The 22,269-nt window shown below is 40.0% G+C and overlaps 1 protein-coding gene across 1 annotated transcript; it reads left to right on the top strand.

The window, feature by feature from the left end:
- The first annotated feature begins 2,350 nt into the window (after nt 1-2,350).
- Nucleotides 2,351-19,101, top strand: slc2a15b (solute carrier family 2 member 15b). The gene is made up of 12 exons (XM_051384350.1): nt 2,351-2,537; nt 4,482-4,580; nt 8,086-8,246; nt 8,361-8,485; nt 9,104-9,249; nt 9,990-10,122; nt 10,447-10,634; nt 13,197-13,307; nt 14,083-14,184; nt 14,935-15,010; nt 16,328-16,455; nt 17,890-19,101. The coding sequence occupies exons 1-12, from the start codon at nt 2,493-2,495 to the stop codon at nt 18,109-18,111; spliced, it is 1,536 nt and encodes a 511-aa protein (XP_051240310.1). The 5' UTR covers nt 2,351-2,492; the 3' UTR covers nt 18,112-19,101.
- The last annotated feature ends 3,168 nt before the right edge of the window (nt 19,102-22,269 follow it).

The raw sequence follows: 22,269 nt of genomic DNA, 5'->3' as shown, positions 1-22,269 counted from the left end.
AGGCAGGTGAAATGATACCGAAGACAGATCTACATCATGTAATGTTGTACTATGAAGAAGTAACTGCCACTGATTTACACCGCCACTAATTTATATAGATACATATATATATATATACAGTATATATACATATTTACATACGTGTGTGTGTGTGTGTGTGTGTGTGTGTGTGTGTGTGTGTGTGTGTGTATGGTAAAGACACATGATCAGAATCATAATCAGAATGAGATTTATTGCCAGGTAGGTTTTTACACATACTAGGAATTTGACTTGGTGCAATGATGCTTAGAATATACAATCACACAAAAATATACAAGTCACACAAAAATCACACAAGAATAAAGTACTTTTAATATATATATTATATATATATTATATATATATATATATATATATATATATATATATATATATAGATAAATAAAGATAAGAAAGATAGGAAAAGATAGGAAAACTTTACAGAAGATGCATGATCAAACCCTTACTCGAGGGAGCAGCTGCCTCTTGTATGGGCTGCGGGAGGCGGAATCAATGCCCCACTGGCGCAAACAGCTAATAACTTTGAAACCTCTGTAGCTTCAAAGCAAATGAAAAATGTATGTTTATCTATGTTGAACAGCTTTTTCCCTCAAGAGGTCATGTGGTTGCTTTAGAGAAAATTAAAACTCAAACCTCTAACCATGAAATCATCACAGAGTTGCAGTGCAAGAGTCATATGTGAAACAGGCGACACTGTGACCAAAGCCCATTGAGAGGTGACCAAACAGGAGTGCATGCAAGACAGTCATGTGTAAGGAATTGATGCATCCATTCAGTTTTGTGAACTAATTCCCATTATTCATTGTAAGCATAAGACAAAACCTGATAACTCAGAAAATATTAGGCCCACCGTCCATTCCACCATTATGACCAACCTTAAAATACAGTAGCGTTTAACCCAAGTTTATTCCTAATAATAAGATTATTTATCATTGAATGTTGTTGAATACTCAACGGAACCACTTTGCATGACTGCAGGGTTTTTTAAATCATTCATCTGACCTCTGCTTACTATCTTGCCATCACATTTTAGCGCGTAACTAATCATGGATGTATGCATGCACTACATACATGAATGTGACTATGTAGTAGGCTGATATTGAAACTAAATAGTACAAGGGAAAAATGTATATTTAAGTATTAAAGTTTTTAGTATTTTGATAGTATTATATGTTTTTTTATTAATTTATTTCTTTAAAACAATATTTTTCAGAGATTCCTCCGTGTTCCACTAGAGGAAACTCATGTACCACCAGTGGTACACGTACCATAGTTTAAGAACCAGTGATTTAAGTTTTGAGAAGGGAAAACCCTTTTTACAGTGAAACACACAAAATTTAAGAAAGACCCAAACATAAACAGAATTTTGTGTAGCAGAGTTATTCTCTCCTACCACAGTAATCGTCTTCCCCTTAGATTAATCAAGTGACCCCCAATTTAGGGACCACTGCTCTATACAACCTGTATATAATAGACTTGCATTAAACTAGTTAAATGACTGAATAAATGAACAACTGTGTCCAGATTTGGTCTTATTGGCAACAATATTGTACTTTAAAATGACTTATATAATAAAGAAGTTGTCAGTGACAGTTGTGGTTATCTTCTAAATTATTAACCAAAGGTGTCATTATGGATCAGGAGGGAGAGGATTGTGTTGACACATGTCTACACATTATTAATAGAGCAATCACAGTCCACCAAATAAAACATGCACAAAGAAATATGCACCTTATTTTATTCTTCTTTAAATTAGGTCCAAACAACATACTTAGGGCTTTGTAAGGAAAATGGAAATCCTATAAACTTCAGTTATTCAAGTTATGATCTTCATCAGCGTTTTCATCCAGTGCCTCTGGCTGAAATGCATTATGGTGCAGGAGATATTCACAAATATTGAGTGTGTTCATTTCCTATAGTGAAATAACTTCATTATAGTCTTAATGTCTGCAGTCATGTAATTCATACTTTGATCTCAAAGTATGAATTACACTCATCCTAAAATCTGCAAAAGAAAACCTGCTTCAAGCGTTGAGATCCCCCACCTTCTCTCCAGAGTGAAGGTCCCCCTGGGTCTGAGCCAAGCCCCTAATGTTCACTAATCCTGAAAACGCCCCTGGACACACTTAGTCATAGGCTATTTAATAACAACTGCGGGCACTTTGGGACGCAGGATGAACCACTTGGCTCATGTGATCGCTGATGGAGCGGGGAGAACGATTCACGGCTGGGATGGTCCTGCTCTGTGATGCGCTCCGGTGATTGGAGATTGGGAGTTTGACAAGCTTGTTAATTCCGCCCATCAACACGACCCGCCTCCTCTCTGTCACACCAGCGTGGCTGGAAACTACATATGGGGATGCGAGGAGAAGAGTTTGAAAAGTTGTGCAGAAGAGCTGAATCTCATCTCAAACGAGCAGAACACACACTGGGAGAAATTATTCATGACTTAAATGGCGGAGGAACTGTTACTGGAAAACGATGCAAAGCACAGCACGGTGAGTGTTCATTTAAATAGTTTGACATGATTATCAGTGGACAGGAAAGACAGGGAGATCAGCTCTCTGTGTTGGGTTGCTGTTTTCTCATTTAAATTAGTTTTCAAAGTAGTTCATCTTGTGAGATCCTTCAGTTTAAACCATCCACTGACTCTATTTCCTTTATTATTGTAAGTATAGAGAGAGTATAGAACAATAAATATATACAATATTGGTAGTACTAATCTCCTACTGCTAGTATCCAAATTAATTCAGGACTATATATTTCACTATAACTTGAGTCAGGTACACATAGCCTTTAATTTTAATCTAAATCAATAAAGAAAACCAAAGCAACAACAAAGAAAAAGGATGAAACAGACTATTGGACGAAGTCTTAAACATAGCTGCCCACTGCTTTGAACAAAGTGATGCAACATGTGAAGAGCTGCACATCTAGAATCAGCCTAAATTGAATGCAGACTGGGCAGCATTGTCTGCGATGAGCTACTTTCACGTGTAGTCGTCTAACTCTCTCCATCAGGCCATTACAGGCTTAATTAAGTTTCTTTAAGGCATCTATGCTGTTATTGTTCATTCGGAGCAGAGGGTTCCTCCTCTCACTGCTCTTTGTACTGACATCCTACATGCTCACATTAGTGGATTCCTTTTAGTACACTGATCTGAGAATATTGTGTGTTTTTTGGTATACCCTTATTTTATTCAGTTGTTGGATGGGGTTCTTGTGTGGTCATTTGTGCAGCTACCAGTTTTCTCCACACTCCACCCAAAGGTATGGACATTGATTATAATCCCTCTGACCTTCTACCTTGGAGGTCAGCTAAGCTCTATGTGCTGGAATCTAGGACGGCAGCCAAGAGGGCAGCTCTAGGCCACTCCTAATGAGGAATACAGTAGACTACCCCCTGCCTCTTTGAAGACAGAGTGGGGTCAAAGTCATGTGACTTTGGGGTTCTTGGGTGGTCAACAGAAGCACCCAGCTGATGTTTGGATATTTAAATGTAACCAAATGTCCCCTTTACTCTAGTTAGTTGTTGTTCTTTGTCCGACTACAGCACAAATTTAGCCAGTGCCTGAGAAGTGGAGTTTAATTAAATCTTTATTTGTAGGTTTGTTCAGCTCATTCATAGCACCTCTAGTAGAGCTAGTTGTGAACAGGTTTGTCAGATCTGGCCTGCAGATGCCAATTTTTTTCACTTCTTCTGATTCAGTCATGTGCCGCTCAGTGCCTGTTCAGCTCTGCTGCAACGTCCAAAGTTCACAGACTCATATGCAACATGCACTTATAATAATGCTGTTAAATACTACAGAATGGTGTGGTGGTCCAGTGGTGTAGTGGTACCTCAAGTAGTCCATCCAGTTAAAAAGATAAACACTCTGTTTGAAACATTGACACAACACTTCTCTTGTATATTTACTTTACCTTATTTATTAGTACTAACTCTAACACAAAGCAGTAGCATTTGCACACTGTCACTTAACTTCTGCTGCTTGACTTGAGGAAGAAAGGATCATTATGAAATGAACATTAGCCACAGCAGAGGTGCCAATTTTGCAATCAATACTGCTCCCACAAACAGGTGAATACATAATTGTACATTTTGAGTCAAGTATTCCTTATTCCTTACTCCATCCACTCAGAAAAAGTGAACAACTTCACCATCCTAGGACAAAATATTCAGTTAACAGAACACTATCTGAATCAGAGGGGATTTAGAAGTGGGTATACCTAATGCAGACTGAGAAATAAGTGGGTATACTCTGTACTTTAAACTATTGCTTCAATTAATAATAATTGTGTTAATAACTCATGTATGTGATCTGGCATTAAATTGGACCTCAGGGATGTTTCTTGCATTGCTTTGAATGTTTCCTTCAGGCCTCTTGACAGTTGACTGTGCAGTTTTTGACTGACTTGTTCTCTCTCCTCCATCTTTTCCTCAGCATCTCACAAAGCCTCTCCTGGCAGTGGCTTTTCTGGCCTCGTTCGGCAGCTCCATGCTCTATGGCTACAATTTGGCAGTCGTCAACTCTCCTGCACAGGTTTGTGTCATCACCGCATCATCTTTATCATGATAGTCGTCAACCCAAGTGTTAAAGTAGTTTTCATATTTTTCCCGGGAGACCCTAAATATTCCAAGAATCAATGAAAGAGGTTTAATACCCACTAGTGTGGATAATGGATGATTATTCGATGTCAGTGAACGTAGTAAAGGTCAGACTGTATTTCATTGTCATGTGAAGTCATGTGGGTTTGTGTATCAAATCTAGAAGTCGCTGTGTGCCTCATGTGTTCTGTTCCTGCGATGTTCGATTTACCACGGTACAGTGGCTACGCTGTGAACTAGTTCTGTTTGGCCATGGACTGGCCCACTTCGAAGCATGTGAGCTTCAATGCCACCTCTCATGCTAGTGTAGTGTGCAGTTCTTAGGAGGGGGTTACATGGAAAAGCTGCACCTCTGGGGCAAACTCATGAAACATCAAACATGATTTCCCACGTTCTCGCCCTTTAGTAGCGCAGAATGGAAATTAGACTGCTTGGCATCTCTCGTTTAAAGCTACTATTTGTAGAATCTATATGTGATTAGGGCAGTGTTTTTTTGTGGGATAAGCCAAAATCTCATTAAATCTCAATCTTTAACATGCCTTATCACTCTTTTGTTTTTATTTACTGACAAATAAAATTTAATAAACAACCGTCACTCATATAACTCTCTGTAATAATTAACAATATAATTTAAGATTTAATATTAAACTTTGTAAAATTGCATCAAAGCAGCAACACGCCCATTTAAACCAGACAGGTCAATAAATTATAAATGAGGTAAAGTGCTGATACAGTAAATTAGAGATTCATTCATAACTTATTGTATAGTTGTATGTTGCAATAATAATGTATGGTTGTCACAAAATCCCACGTCACACCTGGATTTGCCTTAAGTCACATAAAAACCTGCTGTACTATTTATCTCACTGCCGCCAGGTTGGACATGGGTCTGACATTTTTATACATTGCTGTTTGACACAGTGTTATAGAGTTATACTACCACCGTGGGGCACCCACTATAATAATTTTCTAATTTTACACATAGTGGGTTTAAAGGAATGGTTAGACATTTGGGAAATTGGGTCATTCACTTTTTTACCAATGGTTAGATGGAAGATGAATCCACTTGTATCTGTACTGAGCTAGAGCCAGGAGACGGTTAGAAAAGACAAAGACACAAAGACTGGAGTCAGGGGGAAACAACTAGCTCTGTCCAAAGTTCAAAAACACACTTACTTACTAACAGACACACACCTCTAAAGTTAACTAATTAACATGTTAGATTTAATTTGCTTTAAACGATGAATGTTGTAACTATTTGTTGGTCTAACTAATGTCACAAAGGCAGGCTAGCTGTTTCCCCCGCTTCCAGTTGCTAAGGTAACCGTCTCCCAGCTCCAGATGCGTTGTATCACACATATTCCTGCTACTGATGTGGTGAGGTGAAACCTTTAACCATAGTGCATGTGACTTCAGTGTGCCCTACACTGTTGACTGCTGTGTGTCATCTGACATTCGTTACACGTGTGCTCTGAATCGAATTTTAGGTGTGGCAGAAGGTTCGGTTGACAGTGTTGAGTTTATGAGTTTATGTTTTTTTATAGGATACCTAAAGTAACTAACTTAATGATATGGGTTTGTGTGTCTTAGTAATTAGATTACATTATCACAGAGCTTTCTATCCTTGTTCCTAAGCCTTGATTTAAATGTGTTGGCCTAATTTAATTTTCACTTTAAGGTTCAAGTGAGCGAGGTGGACTAAGGAGAAAGTCAAGGCCAGGTCATCACAAGTTTCTTAATAGCCTGTTTGCTTATATGCTCCGAATTGGTCTTTAAGTCATGTGACCATGGCTCATCGCTCCAGCTATTGTTCCAACAATTTGATAGTGCCCATTTGACTCAAATCTCAACTGAAAGCACTAAATTGAGGAGCTTCTGGCTAACATTCAGTAGAAGTCAGATGATCAAATGTGAATATCCCTCCTTGTTGATTATGAACAGTTGTGTTCTTACTGTGTAGTATTTGCAATGTGTCAGTGAGGTCTCTGGATTCTCTGGGCTCTATTTGCACAAGATGCAGTGTGCAATGCATTATTTTAGTGCACTTTAAAATCTGTACGTCAGTGGAACTGATTTGGATAATGTATCTGTGTTAGATATTAACTGTAAGTGGAAGTAACAAGTTTATACAGTGACATTAAGTCACTGCAATAAATGAACATAAAATAATGGAGGCTCCTGCTGTGAGAATGCAGTTCAAGTGACAATATAGGCAATATTATGAACCAAGGACTGCTGTGGTGTCAGTTGGTGGCCCAATGTGGCCAAATAAAAGTGAAATTACTGAATTTTATAACAACAGTGAATAAGAAATAGTTGATTCACTTAATAAGGTTAATATTGATACCAATACAGATATCCAGCATATTAATACATATTTGGCAATAAGGCCGTCAAAGTTGAAGAAAGATCCTTATCTCATTATTATCAATATCTGTCATCCACAACTCCCTGCATGTTGTATAAACAGAAGGTATGTGTTCAGGTATGTGATCAGTTAACTCTTGCTCAACTAGCACCAGACTGATGCAAGTTAATCATTTTAAACTGGTCAGTTATATGTCCGCACTGTACGCAGAAGTTCCCTGCATGTGGTAGAGATGGTCACATTCTTGGGACAAATTAGACACACGCTGTTCACAGAGTTCCATGACAAATTGACAAATTACAACTTATCTCCCATCTTGTCATCACTGCACTCCCCCAGGAGCGCATTCCTTCAAATTATCACTCCGTGTCTCTTATTTAACAAACAAAGTAATTTGTTTCCTTAACTTTATTTTTGCTAAAACAAAACAGACAGACCACAGACCTTGTCATTGAGGGTAAGATGAAATTACATTGCGTAAAACAGAAAATAAGATAGAAAAGAAAAAGAGGCCTTGTGTCAGGTAGAGAAATCCATTTTCTGATGTTTGTGAATTGTGTGTCTTGAGATGAATTAGTTTTAATGTAATGGCCTCACCAGGACAGCTTGATATTATCTTCTGTCACTGCCATTTTAGCAAGCATGCAGTTTATGAACTTCTAAAAAAAAAAGAAGAAAGGAAATATCATGAATATGTTCGCCTCACATGCTTATTTAACATCTCTTCCTCCCATCCCCCGAGCACTGTGGAAATTGCAAAACTAATGTTGACATTTGGAAGTGTGGCACTGTGGGGCGTAGTTTAATCATGTGCTGATGTCAAATTTGCTGCAGCCATTCATGGCCATTTTTGTGCTCTATGAATTAAATGTATTGTGTTCTTAAGTTACTAGGATCTCACAGAGGTATATTTTTTGTCTTTTGTTAGGGCAAAGTGTGATTTATTGGATGGATATTCAGCAAAAGGGGATTATATTTTGTAATTCTACATGGTGTATGTATATTGTAATGAATGTATTCGTCTTTTCCCCTGCTGGACAATCTTAAATAAACTCTTTCATTCTTCCACCAGTACATCAAAGACTTCTACAATGAGACGATGATAGAAACTTACGACTGGAGTCCGGATGAGAAGCTCCTTACCGTCCTGTACTCCCTCACTGTGTCGATCTTTGCTATCGGTGGGATGACTGGGGCCCTGCTCGTGGGCAAACTCGTTACTAAATATGGAAGGTTAGTATGTCTGTGGATGATTTTTGGGTGTATAACACATGTTCAGTGCATCAGCTCGTGCTTCTGACAGTTCCTGTTCTCTGAGTAAAGAGGGATCACTGTGTGTCCAAACAGGAAAGGGACGCTGGTGAGAGCCACTGTGCTGGTGTTTATAGGAGGAGTTCTTATGGGGTCCAGCAGAGCGTGCAGGATGCCTGCGATGGTCATTGTTGGACGCTTTATCACAGGAGTTCACTCAGGTAGGGTTGCCTGCTTCCTGAATAAATGACATTGTGTTACATCCTTGACGCTCGAAAAAAGTGACATTTATTTGCGGATGAGTAGATGCAAAGCTACAGTAACACATTAGAGAGACATATAAGTAGCTTCATACTATAGCCTACCCAAAGCTGTTTAATGTGCTTGTGCTGATTTGCAGATGTTTTACTGGAATTAGTCATCCTTTATTTTGAAAGTGCTTCTAATGTCTTCTAATGATTTTGTTCATTAGGCTTTTTTGGAATCCATTCCTCCATTTTTTTCAGTGTATTTTCATTTAGCTAAATATTAAGCTGCTCACACTAAGAAACTGAACTATAAACAAATGCTGCCGCTAACTATGGAAAATTTTGATGCTTGAAGAAAATTTGCTTTGGTTTATGGTTTCATTAGGTTGACAATAGTCTCACATTTTTATAAAATACAACATATAAGACTTTGTCAGGGCTAGTACAATAAAGTCATGGACTTCTTAGCATCTTCGCACTTTCCACCAACCTTTATCAAAGCTGGAGACAGGCACTTAATGTCAGACATTAAGAAATATTACATAATTAGAACCAAAACCTAGAGCATTGAATCACTCTTTTTTTCCTCAGGTATCTCTCTCAGTGTGGTGCCAATGTACCTCGGTGAAATCGCCCCGAAGAACCTGAGAGGCTTTCTAGGCCTCGTTCCCAGCATTCACATTTGTCTTGGAGTCTTCATCGCTCAGGTCCTGGGACTCCACGAACTGCTGGGAAAGGTACTAACATCTTGCCGTTCAAACGCTACGCAGATCTACTCTGTCACGTCAGCGGCTGGGAAGGAAAAGTCCTTTACGCTCTCTCTGGACTGATGCTGCACCAGTGCAAATGTCAAGTGATTGTTGACATAGCTCAGATTTCTGACATGAATCATATTCTGGTAGTGAATTTGAGGCATAGTTGTTAGCTTATGCAGCTCCTCCCATCATCCACCCTCCATCTATCTAGTCTTGCAGTAGATATACACATCAGGTGCTTGATTCTCTTCTCAGACTGGAGCTTGAAACTATGGCACATTCACTTATCACGTATAAGCATGAATAGCTATCATGATACAGTGTGTGAACACCTACAATGCTGGGTGCCATAATTAGATAACAATTATTTATATAACATGAACAGCTGGCCCTGTAGCTCTCCTCCTCCTCCCATTCATGTTTTTTCCCCCTGTATCTGGTAGAACTGGAGGAGGTGATGCTCTTTCCATCTGCCCAGTTCTATCTGACACAGTAGACACTTATGTGTGAAACAGCTGCACAGAAAAATTAAGCTTAAAGAGATTTTTTAATTTTTTTATTTCTTGCCATCTCCTAATTCATATCTTCTTTTTGGTTCATCCCATCTCACATTCACATCCCTTTAACAGCACTGTTTATCAGAGATGATAAGCTGATGATTAAAAGCTGCTGATTGTTGCATTAAATAAGGTTTTATTAAGGTGTCTTTTTTTGCCTCTCAGGAAGAGCATTGGCCTCTGCTCCTGTCCCTGGTGGTGTTTCCTACAATGGTCCAGCTGATGCTGTTGCCATGGTTTCCAGAGAGCCCACGGTACCTGTTGATAGATAAGGGAGACGTTCACGCCACCATCGCAGGTTAGAGAGTGGACTCTTCATTGTCCTTGCTCCTTTTTTGTGTGTGTGTGTGTGTGTGTGTGTGTGTGTGTGTGTGTGTGTGTGTGTGATCCTCCCAATTTCTCTTAACAACCTGTAGTTGTTGTTTCTTTTCTTTAAAATGATGTCATCCAAAGATCAAAAAATGACACAAAATCCCACCTTTATTGTTACCGACCTGACCTGTCGATGTCATTCTTTTTTTGAATTTTGATATCATATCTTGGGTTTCCTCTTGACTTTGAAGGCGATGTGAGGACTGGTGTTTCAGCAGGCTGGTAAAAGCTTCTCTTTTCTGTCCTTTAGCCCTGAAGTGGTACCGTCCTAAGGGAAACATCCAGGCAGAAGTTGAGGAGATGCAGGAGGAACAGCGCTCTCTGTCCTCCATCCAGACCATCTCGGTTCGCGGTCTGCTTATGGACCGCTGTGTTCGCTGGCAGGTCATCACCATTGCGGTGGTCAACGTCGGCATGCAGCTGTCTGGCATTGATGCAGTAAGTGCAAAAAGCTTTAGTGGAGATGTTGTCCTTTCTGTATTTGTGTGTGTGTGTGTGTGTGTGTGTGTGTGCTTACATTTTGGATGTGCTAAGACTGTGCAGTTATTATATGAGAGTGAGAGCTCATATTGCTATAGATCCCAGCTGTGCTCCACCCATATGCACCTCCTCCTGTCTATACATCACGGTCCCACATGCAGCGACTGCAATAGGACCACGCCTCATTTTCTCCTGGTCCTCTCTTTTAGTGTTACCCCATATAAGACGGTCCAACCATCCACAAACAAAGTCGAACACATCCTTCTTCCCATTTCTCCATGTGGATGGATACTCTATGCATGCTGGCTCACATGCTAATACCATTTCCCACCAGGGGCACACCCCACTGAGTCCCTCTGTCCCAGCTGTTTCAGGCGGGAACACTGCAAACATCCAGACAAATTCATGTCCAAACTCTGTGTGTACTGTTGTCGTATGGGTAACACTGATTTTGTGGAGTTGTGGAGAACGTTTTCTGCACCATTTGCCCATCCATCAATCTTTAAGTTACCATAATAGTTGTCTGGGAATTTAGATCATAAAGCAGCAGCTCCCCATTGCTATATTCTTCTTTTTTTGTCTTTCTTGATCAAGGTCTTTTTAAAAAATATATATATTTTTTTATTATTTTAATTAAATAGTTATATACATAACATAAGCAAATATTTTTTGCTTTTTAGTGAAATAACAAATCTTTTCCAACTAAATCTAACCCAATTTTCATATACTGGTAAAGTCCTTCCACTGAACAGAGTCATTCTCCTAGCAAGGAGACAACAAAATACTTTAATATCACGATGCTATTTCAGGCTGTGTCGACCCAAACAACATGGCTTATGTTCCCTGAGTATGAGTATGTTGTTTGTTGGGCATCTAGCTACTGAAATGAGGAGACAACCAAACAATATTAAAGTGCAGAGGGTGGAATGCTTTTGGTTTTGAGTGTCAGATTTGCTTGAAACACTGTGAATTTTCCTCTAGTCACTGAGGATTTTACGTGTTTGTTATTAGTATCAGGAGGAGGTGGCACTGTGGGAGTGTAGGCTGCTGAGACAGATGCTGCAGGCCTTTTAATTTAAAAACATTCAAAGTTTGTTGAACTCTGGAACTGGCATGGAGTTGAGCTTATTGCACCTGATCTTACCAAGACTGTCAAGGTTAGTGACATTAGAGTGGTATCTCTGCACTTATGGAGATGATGTTGTTCTTTTATTGTTCAATGGACTGTGGTGCAAACCAGAGAAATCTGTGGTGGAACATGACATGATCAAAGATAATTGTCATTGAGGTCGTGGTCCTCTCCCTGGGTTATTGTGTCGAGTTCAGGCGTAAAATGAGATGCTAGTGGGAAGTAGGGGAGCTCAATTATCACACTTCAATGTAAAAATAATTGTGCCAGGCAGTTTCTGGAAGACTCAAAAGTGGAACCACAAAGCAAGATTGATATATAGGCCAGGCTTCATCATGACCATCACCTAGGTAATGATGATAAGGTGATAAGGTGAACTGATTTTAACACAGCGCTGCACAGGTCACTCTCAAACAGGGCAGGGAGATAAATGATCCTTGGAGTTCAGAGGATTCAGATTAGTCGGTTCACACAGGTGCAGAGAGCCCTTAAGGTGCCTCCCTCTGGCTGTGTAATTGGGAGAAGACCTTGTTGTACACCCATATGCACCAGAGGGACTACATCCGTCTAGGAACAGCTTGTATTTGGCCTGGAAGAGCTGAAAGAAGCCTCAGAGGGGAAATATGCTTAACCAGTTTATGTAGAATATGACTCTGGATGGAAGGATGAAGCAGGCTACTGACCAATAAAATAATATAATTATTCATAGCCTATATATGAGTGTAAATAGTCCCACAGCAATCATTTGAGTCCTTTGTGTTTTATCAGTTGACCATCGTCTTGAAAGAAGAAAAGCTAAATCTAATCTGATCTGATAGAAATAACAGGATTTCTGGTTTTAGAGTAGATTTCAGTTCAGTAAGGAATATATATATAGCCCATAAATATATAATGTTTCATTCATGTGCTCAGAACAATATAACTCATTCTTTAACTTTTTCACATTGTTTGTGTATGTTTTCTGCTTCGATAGAGGCGTGTGCATGCATACTTCAGTGCTGCAATGGTGATGAAATAGCATATGTACGGTTACTAAATCAACAAGACAGCATTTAACTGCACCAATTACGATCTTGTCCACACCTCATCAATGATGGATGTTGCATCAGCAAGTGTGATTAATGAGAATACACAAATTAATTTCAAGGGGAGCACTTGTCAGAAGTCCATACTGATGAAACGCTGTATCTCAAATGCATGAGTGATGGTTGGTGTGATGATAATGATCACTATGATGAATTGCATGGAAACACCAAATAAGCAGAGTGACTTTTTGGCTCCTCGTGAAAAAAAAAAGACAAACTTTGAGTTTCTGAGCATCCGTCTGTGTGTCTGTCTGTGGTCCGACATGTTCATTATATTAATAAACTTAATTTTACTGTCAATTTCAGATCTGGTTCTACACAAATGACATATTTAAGAATGCAGGAATCCCAGAGCCTTATATTCAGTACACAACAGTGGGAACTGGTGCCATTGAGGTCATCTCTGGGATGCTGGGGGTGAGTAAACATTATCTCACACAATAAGACCACATTATTATATCATGACTGTATGACACTATTTTATATGGTGATTAAGAAACTGATGGATTAGTGAATCCAATGTGGGCTTTCGCTGCTTTTCTCTATTTCCTTTCATTATAAAAACATATAACTGATAGTGAAGTCCAGTTGGAAATATTTTTAAAGTCATGTAGTCATGAAGGATCAAGTACTTTTCATCAAGATGCACCTTTATTGACCTCCATTGAGGAAAGCCAATTTGAAGCAGCAGCACAAGGCAATGTAAAAAATAAAATCCGATAAAATACAGTGGCCATACAATGAATATATCTCTGTGCAGTGTTACTAAAATATACATACAGTACATCATTTACATAACATTTGGTTCACCTGTGCTTTTTCTACTATGACAAGTCAAAATGTCTGCTGTGAAAAAGGTCTGAATTATCCTGTATGTGGCACTTGTCCATGCAATATTGTTTTTCTTTAGATCTTCATTACCTTTATTTATTTCTTTATTTCTTTAATTAACTTACACATTAATTAACACCCATGTGATGTAAATGTGGCAAATGGCTACTCACTGCTGCCCTGTTTGTTACATAAAAATCAAAGAATACTCCATGTACTGTCTGTGGTGCACCAGTAAATGAGATTAGGCATGAGACCTAAATAAGACAGAGGATAAAAAGGCAGTTGTTTGTTTCTTCTCGATAATGTCTCACATTGCTAGCCAATCAAGACAGTTCTCACCTCTCTGTCCATTTTGCAGTGTTTCACTATCGAGCGTCTGGGCAGAAGACCTCTGATGATTGGCGGCTTCCTCTTCATGGCACTCTGCTGTGTGGGGATCACATTGTCTGTCCTCTTCCAGGTACTGTGTCATCTGACACCCTGCTCGTCTAGGAATATATTACATTAACTTGCAGGTCGTGGCGTACCGCAACAGTACATTGTTAAAATTGGGCTAAGGACAGTAGAATTTACATACCCATTTACATAAACTAAAATCTGTGTGTAATTTATGGTTAGTTTCCCCTTTTTTGTCATATAAGTATGGGTTCCCGTATGAAACATTTTGCTTGCTGTAATCTTTTCTCCTTTTGTACTAAACAAGCTGTAATATTGGAAGACATAGACTTGATTTGACTAACTCAAACATATGAAGCCTCAGATTAGCTTCTCATCGACTTTTTATACGTTTCTGCATTCAAATTGCATTAGCAAGGGATCTGTTAATGGCCAGTGTGAAGAGGAGGAATGATTACAGCAAGACATGTTTCAATGTTCATACTGTTGTTTTAAGCAGACTTGAACATTTGTAATCCTATCCTTTAAGAGTATAATTACAAACATTTATCAGATTATTTGTAGAGAAAAAAGTCTCTTCAGGAAACAATAGTGGTACTGACTAAACTTGGGAAAACCCCTGTTTACTTATAAATAACAGTACAAACAGTAAAGGATTATGAAGGAAATTTCAGGAGGCCCCACATGGTACAAATCATGTTACTAATATTTTACATAGATCAGAATGAAATAAATACAAATGAATAATTATGACAAAATATTCAAATTGTTTGCTAATCTTTATAACTCATGACTTGTGTTTGACCAATCACAGGCGCAGCTGTCCTTCATGCGCTACATCAGCGTGGGCTGCGTTGTTGGGATTATTGCTGGTTTCTGCATAGGTCCAGGTAAGCACTTTAGCACTTCTACCCTCTCTGGGTCTCACTTGAAGCCTCCGTTTATAAACTTAAAATGAACATTTCCAGTCCTTGCATACTCCACTAGATTTGGGCTGCCCTGTGTGTAAGATAACACTGCTCCCTGCTGGAAGATTGCACAACAGCAAGCGGCAAATCTAAAAGCCAGCAACACTCCTAGCAACACTCCCTCCCTCCTCCTCCTCCTCCTCCTCCTCCTCCTCCTCCTCCTCCTCCGCTGACTGTGAAGAGATATTGTATTTCATTAGTCTTGTAAATTAGGAAATCATAACTGCCACACTACATCCATTCCCGCAACCATTTGTACACTGGATGAGTTGAGTGAAGTGAATTAAGAGGCAATAGTTTACAACTTTAGGAGCCACGTTGAGTGGACCTGCGAGGATGATGAATTAGAACGAATTTGGTTTACATAGCGTCATTCGTCAAGCCAGCAAAATCTATACCTCGGCACGAAGACGAGGATTTCTGTTGCTGCAATTAGACTTTTAATGGCTCATTGTTCATAAGCTAGCCGTGATGAATACGGTTTCCTTCAGACAAAACCTTGCATGCACAATGACCCCCCCTCCCTCCCCTCCCACAATACATACCACAGATGTTGACAAATTATGGCATAGTTATTGGTTTGACGATATTAAACCTTCCTCTATGCAATTATCATGCACAGATAATGAGGACATCATTTGGAAAGCTCATCATTAGAGCATATTAATGCATATTTCTCCTTCATAGCTTTCACTTCTAACAATGAAGAATTATGTGTTTAAAGCTAAGACAACGTCTCATAGATCCTGCATGTCAAACCAATGAATTGCTAAAGTCCTGGCTAAGCATGTTCTGTTTCTTGTGGTTCGGTGTTGGACTTTTGCCAAGCTGACAAAAAATCTCTTGTCAATCTATGATCACTGAGTACTAATGAACACATAATGAAGTACATTCAGAAAAAAGAAGAGTGTAATATAATAGCGCTGGGGCTTGAGGAATCTTTATCATTTGTTATATTATCTTCTGTTTGTTTTGAATGGCTGCCAAAGAATAGTCCTGAGTGGGAATATTGATAAACTAATTGATGAATGAAGACGCTGATGTTAATTTCACAACACCCAATAGATTCATACAGCTGCACTGGGTGGTTAAATGTGATTTGTATTATGACAGCTTGATAGGATACCTAGTTAGATCAAACCAATAGATGAACTGTATGTGGACTGAACCATGACTGATTGAGAAGGTTGCTGTTGTCACAATAGACACAATATACATTTTTTTGTCTTTTCTGTGTAGCTGGTGTGCCTTTCCTGATCACTGCAGAGCTGTTTAAGCAGTCTCACCGACCGGCTGCCTACACTGTGGCCGGCTGCCTCAACTGGTTGTCCAACTTTACCATCGGCTTCGTCTTTCCCTTCCTAGAGGTCAGAGAAAACTCAAATTCAATGTCTGATACTGTTTGCGTTCAGTTTTTAAATCTTGATCCTGAAATGTTTATGTAGTATGAATTGTGTAGCAGATTTCATGGGTGAATTCTCATTTTATATGCCCACAGATTTAGTTTATTTTGCATCTTTAGCCTAGTTGACACCGGGGCAGATCTAGCATGTCTCTGGTATGGAGACTTTCAGGGGGTGGCAGAAGAATATGCTGATATAATTGCAAACAATCACATAGATCATGGCACATTAGTAAAGCATTGAATAGAAATATCTAAAGGTGGAATTAGAAATCAGTAAATTGTTTTATTTCCAAATCTTTTTCCAAATACATGCATTTTCTCATTGAACTTAAGCCTATCACCTAATCTAAAATGTGACAATAACAGATCAATGAATGAACAAGTTCATCCTGACATTGCTTTCAGGATCTGTTGTGGCTCCACTTTCAGTCAGATACTTGACAATAACGACATGGGCTGTCTGGGTTTGTTTGAACAGAGGCGACTCCCCAAATACAAATAAAATTACCAATTAAAATGGCGACCTTGCTGTCTCTCATTGTCCTCAGTGTTGTTCTAGTTGAAACGACACAAAGAGGACAATGGTCTGTCTCGTCAAAAGATGTAAACTTGAATGATTTCTGGCCACAAGTGTTGGGGGTCTGTGACACCATTATTAAATTATTCAATTCTATTTTCAGAAAATGTGTAAACAGAACAGCTTCAGAGATGTGCAAAGTTGTATTTTTTACTTGAAGCAGTTTCCCCTGGCCTCCAGTCTTTGTGCTAAGCTAGGCTAAACGTTCTGTCGATAGCGAAAAAGAATCTTAAAAAGTTTAGTTTTCCATCTCATCTTTAAAGCTGCACTGATCAATATTTCCACTTTAACAATGGCTCAAATACCCCTGGTGTGAAAGGTGTAGCTCTAGTGAAACAGGCAGACAGACGGACACAGTTAGCAGCTAGCTGGTCAAAATAGAAAATGGAGTGCTAATGTCGTTCCATGTAAAAACTTCATAAGCAGATTAAATCAGTGTTTTCTGCATTCCTTTCTACTGACCCCCCGAGTAGCCAAAAAAGAAGAAAAACACAATTATCGCTGCTCTAACTATTCCAAGTCCCTCGTTTTTAAAGCTAGCTAATCCTTTAATATAATCTTAAGTAGTTTGTAGAAAACCTACAGTACCCTGCTTTTAGTTTTTCTCTGGCTATGTTGGGGATCAGATTCATGTTAATTCCTTACACTAAGCAGTATTTATGTATTATGTATACTATGACAGTGTGGCTTCAAATCTGTCTCCTTTTGCTTTCCTTGGATAGTTTCCACTTTGTAAAGGAAGTCAGAAGAGTATTTGTTTCCTTTGATCATGCACGTGTATTCTTTTATTCAGTCTAACTATGTGTCCTCCCACCACAGATAGCGACAGGTCCTTACTGTTACCTGATCTTCTGTGTGATCTGCTTGGGGGTTGCCATCTACACCATCTTCGTTATTCCCGAGACCAAGAACAAAACCTTTATGGAGATCAGCCAGATGTTCGCTTCCAAGAACAACATCCTCAAAGAAGAGTTGACTCCCAATGGTCATGTCAAACTGGCTGTGATGAACGGTTATGGAACTCTTGGCCAATCTGACTAAAAATAAGGAGTGAGGAGGTGGACCGACATGTAAACGATGGATTCTTCTCTCAGTGTGCCTTCTTGGTTTATAATGACTGAAGTAACGGTAGCAAAGGTGAAATCTGATGAGATCTGCCGCTTCATGTGGAAACTACAAAGACTAATGCACATGCACAATCGTACACAAAAAGAAAAACAGGCCTGTCTGGGTCGACAGACAGAGAATAATTTCTGTTTCCACAGTTAATCCGCAGTCAAAGTGTAGCTCCTGTACATTATGTGAGGCAGAAGTCACGCGGTCATGTGTTTCAAATCAACCATCAGTGACATTTTAATCCATTTCTCCGCATCTTAGAGCATTTTTACAAGAGCTGAGTTGGTTTCTCACAGTGCTCAAGTTTTAATCTCTGCATTAGCTTCACTTTCTTTGAACACATCCCATGATCACTTTATTGTTCATATTTAGTGTTGAGTGCTGTCCCTTGCTCAATAGAGGGAGAATATGTTTATGGAGTCACAAAGCAATAACACCTCTGAGGCAGCACTTTTAGTGCACTGAAGGAAGGAATGTAAGCCGCTCATAATAATACAATATTTACTGTTACTGTATGTTTACAGTGTTCAGCTCAAGGTGAATGTGTTGACCAAGAACCTGAGCTTGTGTTTATTTTTTTTTGTTCAGTTTTGTGTCTCTTTTTACTTAAGAGAGCTGGATATTGTGGCTACTGTAGTAGTCATTTCATACGCCTTGTCCAAATATTTGCACATGTATGTAAAGCTTGTTTAAAAAGTTATAATTTATCAATATATCACATCAAAGTCGCTGTAAGAGTTTTTTAACTGCTGTATGTTTTACAATACCTTTTTGTTTAATATATGGTTGAGTCAGTGACAATGAGACTGTTCAGAAATATAGACGTTTGAACATGAAAATATGTCTCTTCTTTGTTATTCTGCTGTATTGAGCTCTAAGCTGTTTTACTGATTAAACGCTGTAATCACAAACAAACATTCGAAAATAAGAGCAAAAGAGTCATTTGTATACAGTATGCCATTTTCCAAGTTTACCCCACTGAACCATCAAATATGGAGCAGCTCTTCTGTACTACCACAATCAATACTGTAGCTTCTTTCGGGGCCAATGTTTACTTCACATTAATTTAGCTGCAGTGACTCCAATAACTGGAGGTTGCCTCTATACATAGAAAATGACAATAAAGAGAAAACTCGCCTGTCACCAAAACAGCCACAAAAAAAAAAAAAACTCTTGCAATTACAGCACAAATACACATCATGAAACAAAGGGTAAACTAACACTGTGGACTAAACTGTATGATGGGTTTATAAGAGATGCAACTAATGGCCTTATTAGTGGTAAATAAATGGTTTACTAATGAGGTTCAAAGTACATTCTTGACCTTGGAAACAGTAGATGAGAAAGCTACTAAATGGCGTTTCTGGAACTTAGAATAGAACAGATTATAACTTTATTGTTCAGCCAAGGCCGGAAAATCACCTCTGTTCTCACCCGATCAGATAAAAACATACATCAGTGCGGCACGTCTCATCACGTCACAACAGTTAATACAGCACACCGTCGCACACCTACAATTCCATGGCAACTAATCAAAGTCATCTGCTGATGAAGATCATATATGAGCATAAGCTCTAGAAGAGCTGTTTAAAGGACCTTGTGGTGGAATTATTTTTGTAATAATTCTGTTATAAATGTAAATTAATAAAAAGACCAGTGTGTAGGCTTTAGTGGAATATAGTGGTGAAGTTGCAGATTGCAACCACCTGAATACAGCTCAGCTTCCTCAGCGTGTAGGAGAAACTACGGTGGCTGCAAAACTTACAAAAACGCAAATCTACAGCCAGTGTTTAGTTTGTCAATTCTAGGCTACTGCAGAAGTCACAAAGGCTGCACTTGTCAATACATCATTACAACAATTCGTCATGTTTGCACTTAGCTTATAAGGTGATGATATATCAGTGTTGTGTGTACAGCTTGTTGCTGCTACCCCCAAGTGGGCAACAAAATCAGTTATTGCAGGTTTAATACATGGATTTTACTCAAGATGTTTTGCAGCTCATTCTGGAGGTTAATGTCTGAACAAGCAACAACCAACCAACATGCTTACATCTCTTCAGTATGCCTATATAAATATATGATGTATATGTAACAAGTCTTATTTTCTATCTCTGGTTCCCACTACAAATTAGTTTCATTCTGTCCTCAACATGTAAATGAGACATTTGGAGTTAAAGTAAGGGACGTTATGGCCATCTCCAGATATTTTTTGTAATTCCATGGTTTGAAGAATCACAGAAGTAGCTGCGTTCTCTCAGTGTATGAAACTGCTATCATCCTGCCTGCAGTCCTCTGTCAGCCAGGGTGGCAAATTTGCCATACCATGTGACATTGTAAATTTGGGAGTCATACAGTATGTTGAAGAATGGGAAGTGGCACTCCTCTCTCTCTCTCTCAGCTCTTCCCACTGCCTTTAGGCTGGCTGATCCATCTGTCAGCCCCTGCACAAGGGCCCTGCAAACCCCCAACTGAGGCAGAATGGATAAATGTTGTCACATCCCTGCTTGCCCTGACATGACAGGAGAGAGAGAGAAGAAAGAGGATCGACCAGGCCAGTGTGAGAAACATCAGCATATCACATCTGGATTGTTTTGGGGTTTGGGTACAGATAGATCTGAGTGTCACAGCACGTTCAGACATGGCTTCCAGTCACACATAGGAGGAGGAAAAGGTGAGCCTGGTGATTGAGAGTCAACCTTTGGAGTTGTTGATTTGCTGCTGAATGACAAATGGAAACCAGGAGTTTGAGTCCTGAGAGAGGACAAACAGGGGCAGTGTGGCTGTTCATATGTAACGTCACCCACAAACAAAGGGCTCCCTGTCACCGAGACTACAGTATATTTCTGTGGATAATGCCACAGCATTGTGCACATGTAAAAACACACTCACAGACACCCGCACACGCAGGCTCACTCCGCCTCGGGCAGGCAGAAGCTATAAATCAAACAAATAGCATCACAGCCTGGCGAAGGAAGCATTCCAACAGATAAAATGCTCTCCCACACAACAAAGCCACACTCACTGCGTAATTAATTGCAACAAATTACCTCTTCCTCTCCCTGTCGGCCCCCACCTCGCCTCTTTTACGGCACTGACAAGCGCACTACACGCTCCTCCGCGCGTGTGTTCGAAGGGTGTGTATGCGCACGCAGCGCACACTCCGACGCGCGTCGTGGCACCGGTGCGTACACACGGATACACACACACATACTCGGCCTGCACCCTTCATAAGTGCTTTAATGTGGCTTATTGCAGTGTGCGGTCCCCTTAGCCGTGGAAATATTCGCTTGACGGATGTGCTTTGTCGCCGGCGCTCCCCGGCGGAGGGCGGCTGTCAGGGAGGAGATGATAACATTAACAGGGAGGCAAGGCGATGACAAATGCCTGTTATCAGCGAACGAGGCCGGTGACAAATCGAACGGCAGAGCCCAGGCAGCCCCGGCGCGGCGTAATAAAAAAGAAGATGGATGGCACACCCAGGCAGGGCCCGCGTTAATGCGATTTCCACTGCTCTCCCTGACTCCCAATTAAGGCTGGGGGGGTGTGGAGCGCGGGAGAGAGGGGAGAGGAGGTTTGTGTCTTGTGGAGGAGAGTGTGAGAGGAAGGAGGAGAGCTGAGGATGGCGCGAGGAGGGGGAGAGTGAGGAGGGAGGATGGGGCAGAAATGTCGGGGCAGGAAGGAAGGAAATTTGAGGTAGATGCAGTGGCATATGAAGAGGATAGATGTCACTGAGGATGAGGCGAATGACAGGAACAAAGTGGAGGAACCACAACAGAACATGCAGCTTTAATTGTCTGCAGTGCCCATCTGCTGCCCCCACCACCTCCTCTCTTTTACTCACATCTCAATCAGGGCCCTGTCTCAGAGGTATAGGTTGTTATGTCTCTCTGTGGCCAGGTGGAACACCATTAGAGCTTTTCAAACAGCGACAGTAATGAACAGACCCCCTCCCCCCCCAACACAGCTCTCTCTTTACCTTTAGATTATGAAATGTCTGAGCAAATTCTTGCATTGACACGTTGAAGCTCCTTGATCAGCAGTCAGCACTGGGTTGACATTTTAAAAAAGTAGTCCTGCATGCTC

This window comes from Dicentrarchus labrax, unplaced genomic scaffold, assembly GCF_905237075.1.
Source record: "Dicentrarchus labrax unplaced genomic scaffold, dlabrax2021, whole genome shotgun sequence".
NCBI classification, from domain to species: Eukaryota; Metazoa; Chordata; class Actinopteri; family Moronidae; genus Dicentrarchus; species Dicentrarchus labrax.
The sequence above is the reverse complement of the archived record's forward strand: the minus strand, read 5'-3'. Positions and strand labels throughout refer to the sequence as shown.

Bases quoted from the DNA above. Each gene is read 5' to 3' on its own strand.
- slc2a15b (XM_051384350.1), top strand. From the start codon at position 2,493: ATGGCGGAGGAACTGTTACTGGAAAACGATGCAAAGCACAGCACG. The intron at 10,123-10,446 runs GTTAGAGAGTGG...TCTGTCCTTTAG, and splicing joins CGTTCACGCCACCATCGCAG to CCCTGAAGTGGTACCGTCCT. The intron at 13,308-14,082 runs GTGAGTAAACAT...TCCATTTTGCAG, and splicing joins TCATCTCTGGGATGCTGGGG to TGTTTCACTATCGAGCGTCT.